The 19,193-nt window shown below is 38.2% G+C and overlaps 3 protein-coding genes and 1 pseudogene across 9 annotated transcripts; 1 reads left to right on the top strand and 3 right to left on the bottom strand.

The window, feature by feature from the left end:
- Nucleotides 1-1,275: 1,275 nt before the first annotated feature.
- On the bottom strand, nt 1,276-4,802 carry LOC105174595 (receptor-like protein 49). 3 transcript variants are annotated; one of them, XM_020698118.2, is made up of 3 exons: nt 4,154-4,635; nt 3,922-3,941; nt 1,276-3,845 (listed from the first exon to the last, which is right to left on the bottom strand). In XM_020698118.2, exons 1-3 carry the CDS (start codon nt 4,633-4,635, stop codon nt 1,456-1,458), a joined length of 2,892 nt encoding a protein of 963 aa, XP_020553777.2. In that variant the 3' UTR covers nt 1,276-1,455. The 3 variants fall into 3 exon arrangements, with proteins under 3 accessions (XP_020553777.2, XP_088731276.1, XP_020553776.2); XM_088875150.1 differs by adding an exon at nt 4,718-4,802 and having other exon boundaries at nt 1,276-4,512; XM_020698117.2 differs by having other exon boundaries at nt 1,276-4,063.
- A 1,345-nt stretch (nt 4,803-6,147) lies between these two features.
- LOC105174730 (receptor like protein 24-like) lies at nt 6,148-8,394 on the bottom strand (annotated as a pseudogene).
- LOC105174594 (receptor-like protein 49) lies at nt 8,293-12,344 on the bottom strand. 2 transcript variants are annotated; one of them, XR_016062854.1, is made up of 2 exons: nt 8,591-12,344; nt 8,293-8,431 (listed from the first exon to the last, which is right to left on the bottom strand). XR_016062854.1 is itself a non-coding variant. In XM_020697953.2 (1 exon), the coding sequence occupies exon 1, from the start codon at nt 11,848-11,850 to the stop codon at nt 8,662-8,664; it is 3,189 nt and encodes a 1,062-aa protein (XP_020553612.1). In that variant the 5' UTR covers nt 11,851-12,344; the 3' UTR covers nt 8,438-8,661. The 2 variants fall into 2 exon arrangements, 1 of the variants encoding a protein (XP_020553612.1); XM_020697953.2 differs by lacking the exon at nt 8,293-8,431 and having other exon boundaries at nt 8,438-12,344.
- Nucleotides 12,345-14,913: 2,569 nt separating this feature from the next.
- Nucleotides 14,914-19,176, top strand: APTX (APRATAXIN-like protein). 4 transcript variants are annotated; one of them, XM_011096741.3, is made up of 7 exons: nt 14,914-15,070; nt 15,188-15,312; nt 15,534-16,477; nt 17,104-17,743; nt 17,836-18,006; nt 18,398-18,707; nt 18,875-19,176. In XM_011096741.3, exons 1-7 carry the CDS (start codon nt 15,025-15,027, stop codon nt 18,901-18,903), a joined length of 2,265 nt encoding a protein of 754 aa, XP_011095043.2. In that variant the 5' UTR covers nt 14,914-15,024; the 3' UTR covers nt 18,904-19,176. The 4 variants fall into 4 exon arrangements, with proteins under 4 accessions (XP_011095043.2, XP_011095046.2, XP_011095047.2 ...); XM_011096744.3 differs by having other exon boundaries at nt 18,829-19,176; XM_011096745.3 differs by having other exon boundaries at nt 18,824-19,176.
- Nucleotides 19,177-19,193: the final 17 nt, after the last annotated feature.

The raw sequence follows: 19,193 nt of genomic DNA, 5'->3' as shown, positions 1-19,193 counted from the left end.
TCTGTAACTTATTAGTATTCTGTAAAGGTTTCCAAACCCATTTTTCTATTTTTGTAATTGTTCTTTACATTGGCGTGATCCTAAAGTTTGATACCCAACACCATATATGAATTATCTTAATTTCTAAATCAATTCATCAAAAAATTATGTCACTATTGCACAAACATACTGATGAAAAAGAAACAAATCACGCTATAAAAGGAAAGATCTCAAAAAAGGTTCAAAGATCACTTGCCAAAACTATTATAAGTTTAGCAAATTACGAAGAGGCCCTTGATAGACTATTCTAACCATGCAAAAGGATAAATATAAAGGACCAACTTGTATTTTACCTTTACTTATCCTAAATGGCATCAGTTCCTGAAGTAGTATAAATACCCTTCCTCATTTGAGAGTGGAAGGGAGGAATTTGGTAAGAATTCTAGTGTGAAATGTATTGATATCATACCCTAATAATAAAAATCTAGTAAATCTCGTTTTTTGGCGTCGTTACATATATATAGTAAAATCATATATCTATATTTGTACTTATACAAAGGTATCATGGAATACATGTAATTATAAAGATCTAAATATATTAATGTTATAAATAAATACACATTTGTATATATACATAATAATTTGATATAAATAATATTTTATCCAATCCGAAAACAAAATCCAAGCATACAACAACAAATTCTAAATTATTTTATTGTCTGCAAAAACAAATCAAACATACCTTACAATTTCCAAAACCCACCCTCTTATCTAAGTTGATGAAATAAGATAAATCAAAAAAAGAAAAAGAATGGATCCAGACATAGCAATAAATTCCTGTAGGTTTGTAGTAAGTTGGTTGGGCATTTAAGTTTTGCCCTTAGAAAATGGCTTTATTAATGTTATTTCTGACTTCGAGAAGAGAACTTTTACTGCTTGATTTTCGCCATACCTACAGTGGTTTGTTGCAAGGATAGACGCTCTACATACCTTGTATTACGTTATTTGTGAGTAGAAATACTTAAAAATACATAAATTTTTAAGTTTTATCGTATATGAAAAGTTTAGCCCATTTTCCAACAAATATATGGCAGTCAAGCCCATAAACCCATTTCGGACAAAAAAACACTAATTTGGACAGAAAACCCCAAAAAGTCTCTTTTACATGTTTCGCATAATGGGCTCTTACAGCATCCCGAAGGAGACAAATTGAAGTGTTGTTAGGTCAACATTTTCTAGACTTGGTTTTTCATAAAGAGGTAAAAAGATGGAACCTTAGGCCAAAACTCAAGCAAGTGAAGTAAATTAAGGATTCATTTTCCGTAAACTGATCATCCCCTCTTAATCTTTTTTAATCACTAGATTCGGTAATTACACGGTTTTGAATGATTTACACCAGTTATTAACGGCACAGGTATCATTCAACACCAATCAACGTCCAGCTGATACAATTCTCTCGTTGTTCACAAGATTCTCTCACCAGTCTTCCAGTTGATGGTGGTGCGGCCGCAGAACCAGCATGACAGCTTTATCGACAAAATTGTAATAACACCTCCTCCATCTTTTAGAAAAGACAAGTGGCCAGAAGATGACTCCTAGACCCACAAAAAATCCCAATGCAGCACTTATGTATATCCCATTGTCCAAAGCTTTCTGCTCCTCTTCTTCTGATGTTGGATGTTGAAACGCTGGTGAGCCAGAATGATCCGTGCAAGTTCTGTTCAAGGGAAATCCACAGAGCCCCTCATTTCCAAGAAACGAACTCGTGGCAAACGTCTGTATTTGGCTGCCTTGTGGAATCCTTCCAACTAAGTTGTTGTATGACAAGTTCAAGAATGAGAGGAATGTAAGGCTTGCTAGCTGCTGCGGAATTTCGCCTTCCAGATTGTTGAACGAGAGGTCTAACGATTCGAGGTCCTCCAGATTGCCTATTGATCCCGGGATGTGACCGGAGAGAGCATTGTGTGACAAGTTGAGAACATAGAGGGATTTCAGCTCTCCTATTGTTTCAGGAATTATGCCTGAGAAATGGTTGTTGGAGAAGTCGACTGCGGTAAAGATGTTTAGGATTTTTTCCAGCTCAACATCCAGTCCCTTGAGGGTAAGTGTCACAGAATCCTGATAGTAAATATGGCTTGCTGTTAGGAAGAGAAAGTTCAAGTGATCAAGCCCATCTTGATCAACTGATAAAGCTTTCAGGTCTCTGAACAGATTCTCAGGCAAAACACCGTTGAACGCATTAGAAGCAATGTTGACAATTTGAAGATTCGGCCAGGTAATACTGTCCCCCAGGCAGCTAATATTTCCATGAAACTTATTGTTACTTAACACAAGAACACGAAGTCCAGTCAAGTTCTTGAGCCAGCAGGGGAAATTGTCGTTCAAGTCATTGTTGCCCAGGTTTAAGACCCCCATCTCTGTGCATCTTGTCAAAGATTTAGGAACTTTTCCTTGTAAAGTATTCCAACTGAGATCCAGAGTCTCCAAACCACAGCCGACAGGAAATGTATCAGGTATATCTCCAATGACATTGTTTCTTCTTAAGTTCAACACGCCAAGAGTGTTTTCAAATAAACAGGAGGGTATTTTCCCATGCAACCTGTTATTTGACAGGTCTAGTATTCGGAGGCGGGTTGCGTTACACAACGAAGGTGGGATTGTCCCGAGGATCTTATTATTTGCTAATGAGAAGAAAAAGGAAGATGTAAGTGAATAACCGATGTTGGCAGGGAGAGGAGATGAAAAGTTGTTGCTTGACATGTCTACAAAGACAGCAGTTCGTGGTGGAACTGGGATTTCCCCACGAAGCATGTTGGAATGTAGATCGAGGTAATGATGGTTGCGAAAAGCATAAGGTTCTTGAAGATGACTGAATTGATTATGAGAAAGATTGAGGATGCGGAGGACTCCATCGCCAACTTCCCATATCCAATTAGGAATTTCACCATGTAGTTGATTGTCTGACAGATCTAGAACCATTAATGACGATAGATTCCTCAGTAGGGGCAATTTCTGCAGGTTGCAAGATGCCAACATTAGAGTTCCTAACCGGGGAAACAATGAAGGAATGGCTGCTGTTTCGCTGACCTGTACAGACAGGTAGTTGTAGGAAAGATCAAGATAGACAAGATTTGTCAGCTTTCGAAAATCAGTCAGCTGCACGGATCCATTAAACTTGTTTGCAGACAGAGAGAGACTCAAAAGATTTCGGAGTTCAAACAAAATCCGAGGTATTGGACCTTCTAAATTGTTGACATTCAACTCAAGGACTTCTAGTGGAGAAGAAGAACTATTGAATGAGTCCCTGATTACACCAGAAAAGCTGTTGTTGTTGAGATGCAAGACTTTAATGGATGGCAGAACAAATAGAGATGCTGGAAGTTCGCCCTCTAGTGTATTCCCGCTCAAGTCAAGAAATTCTAGTTTCTCAAGGCCTTCCCAGAGGGAGTCAGGAATTCGACCTGTTAAACGGTTTCCACTAAGGTCTATCTCTGTAAGATTCTTCAAGAAAGCAAATGATGGAATAGAACCAACAAAATGATTTGCAGAGAAGTGCAAACTGACAAGTTGAGTAAGGTTCTTGATTGAACTAGGAATTGGCCCAGAAAAACTGCAACCGCCAAGATCAATATTTGACAACATTCTAAGACTGTCTATAGACTCTGACACGTTGCCTGAGAACTTTGTGTTACTAAGCAACAGATGCTGAAGAGAACTATTCAACGGAAATTCAGGCAAAGAACCTTCAAGATCCCCATTTCCACTTAGGTCAAGCGTCTCCAGACTCTTGACTTGGAATAGTTTAGCAGGTGCCACTCCAAATAAGTTACAGGAGCTTATTGTTAAAATCCTCAAACTAGGAAAATCTGCAAAGAATTCCGGGATTTGAGAAGAGAAATTGTTGCCATCAAGACGTATAACTGAGAGGGATCGAAGTTTTACCAGCGAAGAATCGATAGGGCCTGTAAGATAAGCATTGGACAAGCTCAAAACTCTTAGATTGGGCAGAGAAGATGATATAGCATTGCACCATTCAGACCCTTTTGCAGAAATATTCACCCCATCAAGGTAAAGTTCTCTTAGCCTTGTGAAGTTGTGTATCAATCTTTCAAGGTTCGGGTTGTCCAGCGTAAGTGATGAGTAAATTGTATTGGTAAAATCAAGAACAACTAACCTCGTTAAATTTGAGAAATCCAATGGAATTTGACCAGAAAACCCAGAATTACTCAGGTTCAGATAACGCAACTCTGTCAGCTCTCCAAACCCGAACGGCAAATCAATAGCACCGATGCTGTTTTGAGCTAAACTCAGGTTCTCAAGAAACACAAGCCTGAAAAGACTGCTTCCAGCATCATTAATTCCGTCAGTGATTGACTCGCCACTGAGATCAAGACTGGAAACACGACCCCTGGTGTCGCATTTCACCCCAGGCCACCCACAGCAGTCATCAATAGACTCATTCCACTGCACCAGCTTAGTTGATAATGAAGAATCATATGTGAGATTGTTTTTTAACTGCAGCAGCAATTGTTTCTGGTCTTGAAGACATTGGCCAGAGACAAATGTAAGATTAATGCCAAGATCTGAGTTTGAGAAGAAGAGCAGGATGAAGAAAACACTCGAAAACATTTTAAATCGCATATCATAGTTGGGCATTTAGAAAATAAGACTGCATATATGAGCTGTGTGGAAAACAAGAATCTTATCTAGTTCAGAGAGTCATCAAAGGAGTTCTTACAGGGAGCATGATGTACGTCCGCGGTTATGAAATAATCGAGTAAAGATAAGAAAAGCTTTCAGATTCAGGTCTTGAATTTTTATTCACGAAAGCTGACAATGTGGGATTTATTAAATCCAAGATATTATTTAAACAAGCTTTGTGTCATAGCTTCAGACAAAACTCCGTTAGGAAAAATTGATTAATCAAAAGACTGCTGTCTGTCTCTCTCACACTTCCCCTATAATTGCTATTTATTTTTTATAAATGAATAATTTGCTCAAGTTTCAATAATACAGTAGGCTAAATTGCTATTCAGCCCTTTTTTGACTGAGCAAGCAACTTCTGTTTACTGTTATTTTAGTGTGTATGTAGGTGTGCATGCATGTCGTTTAGTGATATTTTTAGTTGGCAAAGATTAGGTAATTTAAAAGGCTTCTGGGGACTGGGAAGGGTTAGTGGATGGAAAAAGAGAGATTCAATGATTCATGGCCAACTGCATAGCCCGACAGAGACCACCTAACCGTAAAACCAAAGAATAAAAAATAATGAGAACACGTCTGAGCCTTATAATATCAAATGTGAATACGCTCAAACAAACTGACTTCTATGAAGAAAGGCCCAACATTTGTTCTTCTACTTTTAATTGCTAGATAAGAAATTAAGAATTGTACACAAATATACATGTAGTAAAATCATATAAAGGTATCATACAACATAAGATTTTACTTTTAACTATTAATACTCTAAAATAAATACAACTAATTCAAACATGCCGCGTAAATTTCAAAGCCCACCCATTTATCTTCCACATGTTTAGCATAATAGGCTCTTACAGAGTCTAGTAGAACACAAATTGAACTACTGTCAGCCCAACATTTCCTAGACTTCGTTGTCATAAAGAGCGAAGACACTGAACCTTAGGTCCAAACTCAAGCGACAGTAGCAAATTAAGTATTCATTTTCATTAAACTGATCATCTCATCTTAATCTTTTCTAAGCACTTGATTGTAAAGGATATCCAAATCTAACACCCTCTAACAGTACTATAACTATATATTTTTAATTATCATCTTAAAGTAAATTCTATTTATACATGTAATATGTACATAATTCAATCATTGCGCAATATATATATACACACACACATAATCCATTATTAATACTAACAAATTTTATCATTCATAAGATTATACATATATTTATTGAATACCACAAAATGGAACTCTTATAATTAGTTCAGAGGACAACCTTATTTTTTGTTTTAATTCATGTTTATACAGCCCCAAAGGTAATTTCTATTTTTATTGAAGGGTGACAAAAGAACTGCATATTGGCCCGATTGACTGAAATGCAAGCCGACAACATTCTGATTGTGTACCGCAGAGTAGGTAGGTAGAGATTTATAACTGAAAAATATTAGGAAAGTAAAGAGCATACAACATAGCAAGTAAATAATTAGTATTACTTATATATGTTTTATTACATGGGTTTAAGAGTTTAACAACACAGGTAACATTCAACCAATCAACGGCCAGCTGATACAACTTGCCTGCAAGATTGTGTCAGCAGTTCTCATTTTCCAGTTGATGGTCGTGTCGACGCAAAAAATCTCACATATATCCCATGCTCCAATGATTTCTGGTCCTCTTCTTCTGATGTTGGCGGTTGAAATGCTGGTGATCCAGAAGCAGTGCAAGTTCTGTTCAAGGGAAATCTACAGAGACCCTCATTTCCAAGAAACGAACTTCGGAAAACGTCTGCATTTGGCTGCTTTATAGAATCCTTCTAACTAGTGTGTTGTATGACAAGTTCAAGAATGAGAGGAATGCAAGGGTTGCTAGCTGCTCTGGGATTTCGCCTCTAAGATTGTTGAATGAGAGGTCTAATGATGCGAGTTCCTCCAGATTGCCTATAGATCCCGGGATGTGACCAGAAAGAGCATTGTGTGAGAAGTTGAGAACATGATGGGATTTCAGCTCTCCTATTGTTTCAGGTATTATTCCTTGGAAATGGTTGTTGGAGTAGTTGACAGAGGTAAAGATGTTTAGGATTTTTCCCAGCTGAACATTCAGTCTCTTCAGGGTAAGGGTCACCGAATCCTGATAGTAAATATGCTCTACTGTTATGTAAAGAAACTTCAAGTAATCAGGGCCATCATGATCAGCTGTCAATGCTTTCAGGTCTTTGAACAGATTCTCAGGCAAAACACCATTGAACTCATTAGAAGCAATGTTGACAATTATTCGGCCAGGTAATACTATCCCCCAGGCAGCTAATATTTCCATGAAACTTATTGTTACTTAACACAAGAACACGGAGGCCAGTCAAGTTCTTGAGCCAGCAGGGGAAATTGTCCTTCAAGTCATTGTTGCAAAGGTTTAAGACCCCCAGCTCTGTGCATTTGGAACTTTTTCATGTAAAGCATTCCAACTGAGATCCAAAGTCTCCAAACCACAGCCAACCGGAAATGTGTAGGGCACATCACCAATGAGATTGTTTCTTCTTAAGTTCAACACGCCAATAGTGATTTCAAATAAACAGGAGGGAATTCTGCCATGCAACCTGTTATTTGACAGGTCTAGTATTTGGAGGCGGGTTGCGTTACACAACGAAGGTGGGATTGTCCCAACGATTTTGTTTTTTGCTAATGAGAAGAAAACGGCAGATGTAAGAGAATAACCGATGTTGGCTGAGAGAGGAAATGAAAACTTGTTGCTTGACATGTCTACAAAGACAGCAGTTCGTGGTGGAACTGGGATTTCCCCACGAAGCATGTTGGAATGTTGATCGAGATAATGATGGTCGCGAAACTCATAAGGTTCTTGAAGATGACTGAATTGATTATGAGAAAGATTCAGGAAGCAAAGAAATCCATCGCCAACTTCCCATATCCAATTAGGAATTTCACCATGTAATTGATTATCTGAAAGATCTAGCGTCATTAATGACGACAGATTCCTTAAAAAGGGGAATTTCTGCAGCTTGCAAGATGCCAATATTAGAGTTCCTAACCGGGAAACAATGAAGGAATAGCTGCTGTTTCGCTTACCTGTACAGACAGGCGGTTGTAGGTAAGATCAAGATGCACAAGATTTGTCAGCTTTTAAAAATCAGTTAGCTGCACGGATCCATTAAACTTGTTTGCAGACAGAGAGAGACTCAAAAGATTTTGGAGTTCGAACAAAAACCGAGGTATTGGACCTTCTAAATTGTTGTCATTCAACTCAAGGACTTCCAGTGAAGAAAACTATTTAATGCCCTGATTACACCGGAGAAGCTGTTGTTGTTGAGATTCGAGTCATTTATAGATGGCAGAACAAACAGAGATGATGGAAGTTCCCCTTCCAGTGAATTCTCCTCAAGTCAAGAAAACTTAGTTTCTCAAGGCCTTCCCAGAGGGAGTCAGGAATTCGACCTGTTAAGCGGTTACTATAAAGGTTTATCACTGTAAGATTCTTCAAGAAAGCAAATGTTGGAACAGAACCAACAAACTGATTTACAGAGAGGTCCAAATAGACAAGCTGAGTAAGGTCCTTGATTGAACTTGGAATCGGCCCAGGAAAACCCCAATCTCTAAGATCAATATTTGACAACATTATAAGACTGTCTATAGACTCTGACACGTTGCCTGAAAACTTTGTGTAACTAATCAAGCACGTGATTTCTATGAAGAAAAGGGCGAAGAGATTAAGGTTTTAGAGAGTGGTTCTTGCTCTGCTTTTTCATCTTCACCTGCAATTATTTTGTTAATATTAGTAAATTAATTCCTAAAAGGCAATGGGCTTGCGTGCTGTACTATTACAGATTTGAAATAGCAAAATTTGCTTCACAGACACAAGCAGATAATGCACTATTAGAATCTCCTAAATTCAAATGTCAAGAGCAACTCACACACGTGTGGGCTAAATCCTGCCTGTATTCTGTTTGTCTGCCTACGTTACAAACCCAAAACATCATCAGCACTAGGGTCCCCTCACTTGATTTGTGTTGACTCTTCCTTTTCTTCCATCTGTGAGGGGAAAGATCTTTAGAAGAATTCGGTCAATTTGTTCAAAGTATATCTTTCTCCATCTTTTGCAGCACAGAAGTAGCCAAATAGTGCTCGCTAAGCCCACAGCAAACCCCAAAGCTGCAGATATGTAGCTCCATTCGATCTCTGTCTCTGGATACAATTGCCCATTTTGAAGCTCTGGGGATGAATTTTCACCACGCACTTCGTCATTGCAACTTATGTTTACTGGAAATCCACACAAACCAGCATTTCCTTCATAGGAAGCTGCTGAAAATGTTTGTAACTGAGGGCCTTGAGGGATCTTGCCCAAAAGTCTATTGAAAGACAGGTTTAAGAATGACAAGAAAGTGAGACTAGCGAGCTCCTGGGGGATTTTCCCAGTTAGATGGTTCACCGATAGGTCCAAAGAACCAAGCTGTCTCAAGTTCTTGATTGATGTAGGGATAAGGCCTGTCAGGGCGTTATGAGATAAATTGAGAAGATACAAAGATTCGAGATCTCCTATTGTACGCGGTATGCTCCCATGGAACTTGTTTCTCGAGAAATCTATGGATGTGAAGACAACTAAAATTTTCGTTAGTTCCATCTCGAGGCCTTTCATGGTTACCGTCACTGCATCTTGATAGTAATAGCCGCTCAGTTTCAAGTAATCAAAGCGCAGATGGTTGTACAGCGACTGGTTTTCGTTGACACTTATCATTCCCTTCCAGTTAGAGAAAGACAACAGTGAGATATCACCACCAAAGTTGTTGGTAGATATGTCGATGATTTGAAGATTCGACCACCCTTGGATGGCTCCAGAGCATTGAAGGTCTCCATAGAATTTGTTGGATCGCAGAATCAGGACACGCAAACTCGTGTTCATCAACATGCAAGGGAATGTGTCTTCAATTCCATTGTTTCCAATGTTCAAGACTTCTAGCAACGGGCAATTTACCAGAGATGCGGGAATCTTCCCTTTCAAAACATTACTGTTGAGATCTAATGTCTTGAGGCTGCAGTTAACCGAAAATGTGTCTGGTATGTTGCCACTGAAGTTGTTCCTGCCTAGACTCAGAACTCCCAAGCTCCAATTTTCCATCGGCAAACAGGGCGGTATACTACCAGTCAATGCATTACTAGACAAATCAAGAACTTGAAGGAAAGTAGCATTGCAAATGGATGTGGGGATTTCTCCAGTGAGGTGATTATTTGAAACAGAAAAGAAGGAAGCATAGTAAATGAAATTGCCAATATCTTTTGGAATAGAGTTGCTGAAATAGTTAAAAGAATAGTCCACATAAACAGAGAAGAAGGGTGGGATCGGTAACTCACCCTGGAACTTGTTGGAATGCAAGTCCAGGAGAGTCAGACTAGGAAATTTGTAAGGCTTCTGGAAACCATGAAGTTCATTGAAAGAAAGATTCACGTGTGTGAGTGTATCGTTACCAATTTCCCAAATCCAGTTAGGTACCTCTCCCTTGAGTTGATTGGATGAAACGTCTAACCGGAATAGTTTTAAATGCCTGGCTAGCTCTGGGAACTTTTGCAACTTGCAAGATGCTAAATTCAACACAGAGATTGAGGGAAGCATAGGCAAGCTGGAATTGGTACGGGTTGAATCAACAAACAAGTCATTGTAGGACAATTCAAGTCTTGCTAAATTGGGGTTCCTAAACATTTCCAGCTGCACAGTGCCATCGAAAAAGTTTGAAGAAAGAGAGAGTACTTTCAACTGCTCAAGTTCAGAGAAAAACTTTGGAATTGGTCCTTGTAGATGATTAGAGCTGACATCTAGTACTTCCAGTAAAGAGGATGATGGCTTAGAAAACTCTTTAACTTGACCATGAAACTCATTGTTAGAGAGCTGGAGCTTTTGCAAGGATGGAAGAGCAAACAAAGCGGACGGAATACTGCCACCAAGTAAATTTTGCCCTAAATTAATGTACTCAAGATCTTTAAGGCCTTCAAAATGCTTAGAGGAAAGTAAGCCCGTTAGACTATTATGAGCAGCATCTATGTAGGTGAGTTTTTTGGACGATTGAAACAGAGGGAGCGAACCAGTGAAGTTGTTAGATGAGATATCCAAGATTTCCAGCTCGGTAAGGTTTGCTATTGTGGGTGGAATTGGTCCGGTAAAGCTACAATTGGACAGCTCCAACCTGGATAACATGACAAGGTTGCTAATGGATTCTGGTAGTGAGCCTGAAAAATTGGTGTAGCTAAGTACTACAGTCCTTAAAGATCCATTAGGAGGGAATTGAGGTAGAGTACCACTAAGTTGCAAGTTGTCTGATAAATCGAGCTTTTGCAAACTATGTAGCTGAAAGATCTTTTCTGCAACAGATCCCACCAGAGAACAAGAAGAAAGACTTAGGGTTGTCAATCTGGAGAAATTTGCAAAGAAGTCAGCAACTTCAGAGGCCAGATTGTTCCTATCAAGGAGGAGAACTGAGAGGGATCGAAGCTTGGTAAGGGAAGCGTCTATAGGCCCTCGCAGATAGCAACCGCACAAGCTCAAGTTTCTTAAATCAGGTAAAGAGGAAGATAGAACCTGCGACCAATTACTCCCCTGAGCTGAAACATCAACCGAATCGAGATAAAGTTCTCTGAGCCCTGTAAGATTCTGAACAAGCATCTGCAAATTTGGACTCTCGAGTTTCAACGGTGGGATGCCTGGAAAATAGGAGGAGAGATCAAGACTAACCAAGCTCCTCATGCTCAGAATTTCATTTGGGACCTGTCCTCCAAAACCAGCATTTGACAAGTTCAAGTGTGTCAAATTTGTAAGATTCTGAAGCCTCGTAGGAATCTGAATGCCGTCAAAGCTGTTGAATGCCAAATTTAGCTTCTGAAGGTAACTAAGTCGGAAAAGATCTTCTGAACTCTCAATCCCACTGAAAATAATCTCCTTGTCGAGGAGCAAACTGATTACATGACCAGCAACATCACATTCTACCCCATCCCAACTGCAGCAATCTGTAGTCTGATTCCACCGAACCAGTTTTCTTGAAGCAGAATAATTGAATAATAAGCTATTTTTTAGTCCTAGTAGAAGAGACTTTTGATCCTCCAGGCATTGGCTGAATACCGGAGCAACATTCGTATTACAAAATATTGAGAGTAAAGAGAGAAAAAACAACTGTGTTAGTGCTATCATTTTTAAGAGGATGCGACACAAATTTGAGCAAGCAGAATTGTGAATTTAAGCTGCCATAGGAAAGACTCAAGTGGTTGACTAGCCGGTGGTCTCCAGGACCCAGTAAATAATTAAGGTGGAAAATAAGAGAGAATATTTGATATAAGATCAAATTTCTTTGTGTTCAAACTATAAATTCGTTCTACTTCTCCAAATCTTGATAACTTCTCTTTATTATATTGCTATTAGTCTAATTGTTTTTTGACTCCAATACCACTACTATGAAAGGGAAGGGGTGAAAATTCGACATCTTTTCCTAGATATGATGGCATTAAAAACTGTTGTCCGGAAGAGGCAGGAGATAGCTGACAGCTAACCAACCAATATGTTGCGCAAGGGGGGCATGCGTATGGTTTTCCCAAGGACCAAAAGTTGAAAAATGACCATACAAATCTCCCCCACTTTTTTCTTACATCTTACTAGTTGGACTTTTGCATCGATACTATGGCAATAAACGTTAAAGGAGGAATTATCGGACATCTTTTGCTCATCTTGTCTCAGAGAAAAATAAGATGAAATTATTTGATGGAGATGAGAAAAAAATTAAGCATGTATTTAAACATGAGATGAAAATATTATAATAATAATAATAATAGATGTACTGCAAAATAATATATTAAGCACAAGATAAAATATAAGACTCGAATTTATTTTATATTATATACTTTTAAGAAAGAGAAAAGGGGTACAAAAATATTTAAAAAGAATCTTATAAAGAGATTTACATACGCAAGAAAAAATATATTTCATGAATGAGATCATGACACGCAACACACTTTACACTCGATCTCTCCCTATCTAATTTTAGAGAATAATGAAAAATAAGTCAGTTTTTCAACTTATTACATGCACCCTACCTACAAATACGTTTAACAAAAACTATCTCCAAAATCATCTGCCAACTTAGGCAATTGGTACACCAAAATATATTGAAAAGCCACTCTTTCTCATTACCATGGCGAATATTAAGCAGTATCAATAACAACTAACAAAGGAATCGAGACTACTTAAAAATATGTTATAACCTCAAACTACCAAAACAAAGCATAATTGCAACTACAAGGACAAGGACTAAAATTCTATAAAATTCATGTAATCAGGAAAATTTAGGCCGTAATCCCATCAATGAACCTATACAACACTCTGACCTTAACACCATTCACAACAAATGGATCTCACAAATAATCAAAATCCGACACCCCTGCTCTCCAATAGTGAACAATAAATCAGTAGCAACAATACCATTTAAGGTTGATCCAACACTTGCATGTTTATTCACTCTTCCTAAACAAATAAAAAGGCAAAGTAACAGTCCGGCCAATAGAAACAACTATAACAAACCATCAACAAGATCACATTTCTACTACTTCCAGTGGCCAGACAACTTGTACTTATTCAATCAAAAGAAATTATATAATGCCTCAAAAAGAATTGTGATCCAGGTAAATTCAAGTGCATATAGAACCCATGGTGTACATTGTAATGTGTCTCAGTTCACAAAGCAAGCCCAAACATTGCACCAAAAAGTATTTCGATACCCAAACATTAACTGAGCTCCTAACCAAGAACAGTAACCACAACAGATCCCCACAATAGTTGTGCGTACGCTGAATATACTATTAAACTAGCAACCGCATTCTACAAAATTCTAACAAAGCTCCAATCACCATACCCAACCATAGAACCACAAATTATGAAGCAGACACACAGCACATGAACAAATAAAATTGGAAGATAACGGTAGAAGCCCTAGAAAATTCTCCAAAGGAATCTCATTCGATTAAATAGTTGATTACTCAACGCAGTACCGAAGAGTAAAAACATACTATTACATATTAAAATCCACGTAAACGGTAAATAAAATCAAATAGAAAAGCAACCCTAGGAAAACCCCGAAGCACCGATCAGGAAACAGCAAAAAGTGCGGAGCTCTACTTGGATCTCTGCCTCATCTTTCGGCGCTTCCTCTTCAATCTTCTCATACGCTTCTTCTTCCACTGTCAATTCCCCAAAATAAAGCGTCAAGATGTAAGCCAATGCAATAAAACGACCCGTGAATAAGAATGAGAAACGAATAAGGCACTTTACCTTGGCTCTCATGGTGAAAGAGAAACAGTGACGAAACCGCGGGCGCCTCCCTTTGAGAACCCTAGAAGAAAAGGAGTCACGGTTGGTTGGAAGGCAACGACATACAAAACCCTAGGGTTTGCCGAGATATTTATAGTGACTCCTTTCGCTTTAAATGGGCCGCAGACTTGTTGGGCTCGTCCAACTTATTAAAGCCCAGCCCAGTTCAGTATCAAATTCAATGCCCTCTTTCTATCTTTTTTTTTTTTTTTCGATAAATATAATTTTTATAAATAAAAAAAGATGTAATACAATAATTATAAATTAATTAGTGTTTCCTTCAACAAACCAAGGGATACGTCCCTCTACTTAGTTTAATTTTTATAGTTACTGTTTTCACCATATTTTTAAAATTTATTTAATTTGAAAATTCAAAATTTATTTCTACATTTCTCTCGTAAATAATCGAATAAAAATTTAAAATATAAAAATAAAAATAAAATATATTAAATTGAGCAGTTAAATTAACTTAAAACTTAAAAATTCGGATTATCTAGTTACTATTTTCACCGCCTTATTTTTTTAAAATTTATTTTAATTTGAATATATGAAAATTTTTTCTACATTTTCTATCTTTAATAATCGAATAAAATTTTACAAAACAAAAAAATATGTAAATCATAATAAAATATATTAAATTGAGCAGTTAATTAAATTAAAACTTAAAAAATTAATTAAATAATTATCTTATTAGTTGAGGAGACATTTTTAAGATAACCAAAAAATTAATATTATGTTGTTAAAATTATCACACTGTGTTTATAGCATCTATTTTCTGTATAATAGTATAAATTTAATATTGCATAATTGCACTGTTAAACCAAAACCTGATGGTGTAAAATGTAAATTGGCATTTTATCCTTATTTTTTATTTTTTGGTAGGAAATGATGAAGCGACTTTGGTTAACAACAACGCTTTTATGAAAAGCGTGCTGGTGTGTTCAACATCAACTCCGGCATTTGAACTGAGGGGGAGACGGAGTCTTTATTGCATCTCTTGGCCAACTAATGATGGAGTCGATGGAAATTGATCGAGAAAAAGCACCGTTTACAGGTGCAATACTCGTAAAGTTTGTTCTTTTTTCGCTCATTCTTCATGAAGTGTGGTCCAATGATATATTGCAAAACAAATCATGAAGCATCTCTTTCCTTTTCTCTTTCTATTGTGAAGGGGAAGAAAAGAAGGAAACCAAGCCAATCGTAGTAGTATTGGTGGGCCTGCCTGGAAGTGGGAAATCTACTTTTAGTGATGAAGTCATGAGAATTTCTTCCCGTCCCTGGGCTCGTGTTTGCCAGGTTTATTTGCATTACAGACACCTTTTGTTGCCGAAAGAGGAGAATTTAGAAAGTTTCTTTTGGGATTTTGAAAACTTTCACTTTAAAATAGGCATTGCAAATGTTTGGTGAAATGCTTCATTGGCTATTTAATTTTCTTTTGTGTGAAATTGCTGCTTGTTATACGTGATTGAAGATGGTTCATAGTTTAGTAAATGTTTTTGCTCTTTCGTGTAATGTAGGATACTATTAATAATGGTAAGTCTGGGACAAAAATTCAGTGTCTGTCAGTTGCAGCTACTGCTTTAAAGGATGGTAAGAGTGTGTTTATAGATAGATGCAACATTGATAGAGAACAGCGGGCGGACTTTCTGAAGCTTGGTGGCCAACAGACGGAGAAACATGCTGTCGTGCTTGATCATCCAGCCAAGCTTTGTATTTCTCGTTCTGTGAAGCGTACCGGACATGAAGGCAACTTACAAGGTGGGAAAGCTGCTGCTGTTGTGAATCAAATGGTGCCAAAGAAAGAACTTCCTAAACTGAGTGAAGGGTTTGACCGAATTACATTTTGTCACGATGAAAGGGATGTCAAAGAAGCTGTCAATGTGTATGGTTCACTCAGTCCATTAGATTCTCTTCCTTCTGGCTGTTTTGGACAGAAGAAGTCAGATGCCAAGATTCAACTAGGGATAATGAAATTTCTTAAAAAAGTAGATCCTTCTGGTAATGCTGGATGTGATCCAACTGTCCGTCAGAAGTGTAGCCCGAACAAACTATCTGTGGGAGAGGATACTGTCCTGCAGAGAAGCAAAATGGATTCTGCTGCTCTCGAGAAGGTGGGAAAAAGTAATGAATTGGACATTACCTCTACTTCTGGTGCCAATTCTGCCAACAGTATTCCCACTTTGGCATTTCCATCTATTTCTACTGCAGACTTTCAATTCAATCTTGAGAAGGCATCTGACATTATTGTTGAGAAAGTTGAGGAATTTATCGGTAGGATTGGGAAGGCTAGACTTGTTTTAGTAGATCTGTCGCAGGGATCAAAAATATTGTCCCTGGTTAAGACTAAAGCTGCACAAAAGAACATTGACTCCAATAAGTTCTTTACATTTGTTGGAGATATAACTCGACTACATTCTCAGAGAGGCTTACACTGTAATGTTATTGCTAATGCTGCCAACTGGTGAGTTTGTGAATCATAGACTTGATCAAACGAGCTCTGTTCAAACTCATTTTACAAACATCTATATGGTTGACTGACATGTTTGATTTATTTACTCCTGTCTGACACTGAATCTCTTCATTCTCCATCTTGGTTATTTTTAGTAATTATGTAAGTTCTGATGGATAAGTTTTGCTTTCAAACATATTGGCTTCCATGGGGGTTTTTCCGAGAAATTTATTGCCAATTGGCATGGAAAATGATTAGAAAATTGTTGTATAACATGCACAGAAAGCTGTGAGGAATTGACTTCATGAAATGATAGTTCACAGATGAAAATGTGTGGGACAGGTTTCCAGTGCAATAGTTTGTGAAGCTTGCATAATACCGCAAGCTTCTAAAGCCTTGTAGAGGTTCAGATGGTAATCATTGTAGAGCGCAATTTTTCAGAGTTCTATTGTATCACTTGCTCATTGTTCATCAGCTTGCTAGTATGTTACGTGATCTGAGCATAGTATTCACATGCCTGTCAAGCATAATAAAGATGAATGTCACTTATTTTCCGATTGAGATTCGAGTTCCAGTTCATATTACGATCCATGTTTGCATCTTTCAGGTAGATAATTTAAAATTTTAACTTTGTGCAGGCGTTTAAAACCAGGAGGTGGGGGGGTAAATGCTGCTATCTTCAAAGCTGCAGGTTCTGCACTAGAAATTGCAACCAAAGAAAAGGCTGTGTCCCTTAGTCCTGGAAAATCAGTTGTTGTGCCACTTCCTTCATCTTCTCCATTGTTTGCTAGGGAAGGTGTAACCCATGTCATTCATGTTCTTGGACCAAATATGAACCCCATGAGACCTGATTGTCTTAAAGATGACTATGTTCAGGGATGCAAGATACTTCGTGAAGCTTATTCATCTCTCTTTGAAGGGTTTGTTTCTATAGTTAGGTCCCATGGAGTAGCCTCTATACACAACAGTGGAAGACCATTAGAATCTGGAGGATTCCAAGAGGTAATCCCTACTAATGATGATCAGAAGGCCAAAAGGGAAGCTGATTATGAATCTGAAAGGAGCAAAAAGTATAAGGGACTCCGACTGGACCTTAAATCTGGTGCCAGCAGCTTGATGGATGAGGAAAAAATCCAGGATAAAAGCGTGAACATGACCAAGTCCTGGGCGTCATGGGCACAAGCCCTTCATGATGTTGCTATGCATCCCAACAAGCACAAGAACGTTATTCTTGAGATATCAGATGATGTTTTAGTGATGAATGATGCTTATCCAAAGGTCTCGCTCCTTTCCCCCCCCCAAAAGAAATTTAGAAGAGGAAAAAGCGGGAGAGAGTTATTTGAAATATTTTATTCTTTTTCCTACTGCAGGCTCAGCGGCACCTCTTAGTATTAGCGCGGGTTGATGGTCTCGACAGCATTGCTGATATATGTAGAGAGCACGTCCCATTGTTGAAGACAATGCATGCTGTTGGCTTGAAATGGGCAGTAAAGTTCCTCAATGAAAATAAATCTTTGTCATTTCGCCTTGGATACCACTCGGTGAGTTCTGTTTTTAACCTCAGGGGGTCAGTATTTCTTACTGCTGTAACCCCTTATTGAACATTTGCTGGGAAATTAACTACATCATGGTAGGTTCAAAATTATTTTTGTTTTCCTCCTCAAGCAATAAAAGCAGCTGTGAAAACTTTAGTTAATTTGGCGGCTGCGGTTGTGCATTAAGTTCAAGGGCAATTAACAGCCTGATGCTTGTCAATACAAAATGATCTGGACTTTTTTATTGGAATATTTTCCTCTGATGCTTGGTCCAGTATTGCTAAATACAATCATTGACAAGAAATATCTAATGGTACTTGTTCACCATAATGTAAAATTGCAAGATCACACAACATTTGCCTTTGTGCCATGAGATGAGTTTTTCACCTTCTTCCAGGTCCCTTCAATGCGTCAATTGCACCTTCATGTAATTAGCCAGGATTTCGACTCCATCCATCTGAAGAACAAGAAGCATTGGAACTCATTCACCACTCCATTCTTCCTTGATTCAGTAGTTGTGATAAAGGAACTCGAAGATGTTGGACGTGTTACATTGAAAGACGACAAGTGCCTGGCAATGGAGCTGCGGTGCCACCGGTGTCGAAGTGCACATCCAAATATACCTCGCCTCAAATCACATATTAGCTCTTGTCAAGCCCCATTTTCTGCTGATCTACTCCAAAATGGCCGGCTTGTCTCTTCCACAGGTACTGATTTCTAGCTTGTGTCAGTTAGGAACAATCACTGCTTCTTAGTTTACACAATACCTTGTCACAGCTGGCTTTTAAAATCTTTTTTGTTTTCTTTATTTGGGTGAAAATAGTGTAGACTTCTTGTGAAATGTGGGAGGGAGACTAACATCAGTTGATGGTAGGCTGCTTTTGTTATCAAACCATCGCCTAAGAGCTTGGCCACAGGTTAAGACTTCGTGGGTTGGGTTTTGGTCGGAACTATTCAGAGATGTGGCCAGAGCTTGGCCACGGTTTAAAGACTTCGTGGGTTGGGTTTTGGTCGGAACTATTCAGAGATGTGGCCGATTCCTTGCCATAGCACAACTTGAGGTTGTATCTTCCTATATTCCTGCTGCCAATGCAAAGCAAGTTTACTGTTTTTTCACTGTATACTTTAAGTGATGTGGCATTCAAATGAAAAGTTGAACCTTAATTCACGTTCCAATTTATGTGTACCATAAA

This window comes from Sesamum indicum, linkage group LG11 (genome assembly GCF_026168435.1).
Source record: "Sesamum indicum cultivar Baizhima isolate 11 linkage group LG11, ASM2616843v1, whole genome shotgun sequence".
Classification (NCBI taxonomy): domain Eukaryota; kingdom Viridiplantae; phylum Streptophyta; class Magnoliopsida; order Lamiales; family Pedaliaceae; genus Sesamum; species Sesamum indicum.
This window is presented reverse-complemented; position numbering and strand designations above follow the sequence as displayed.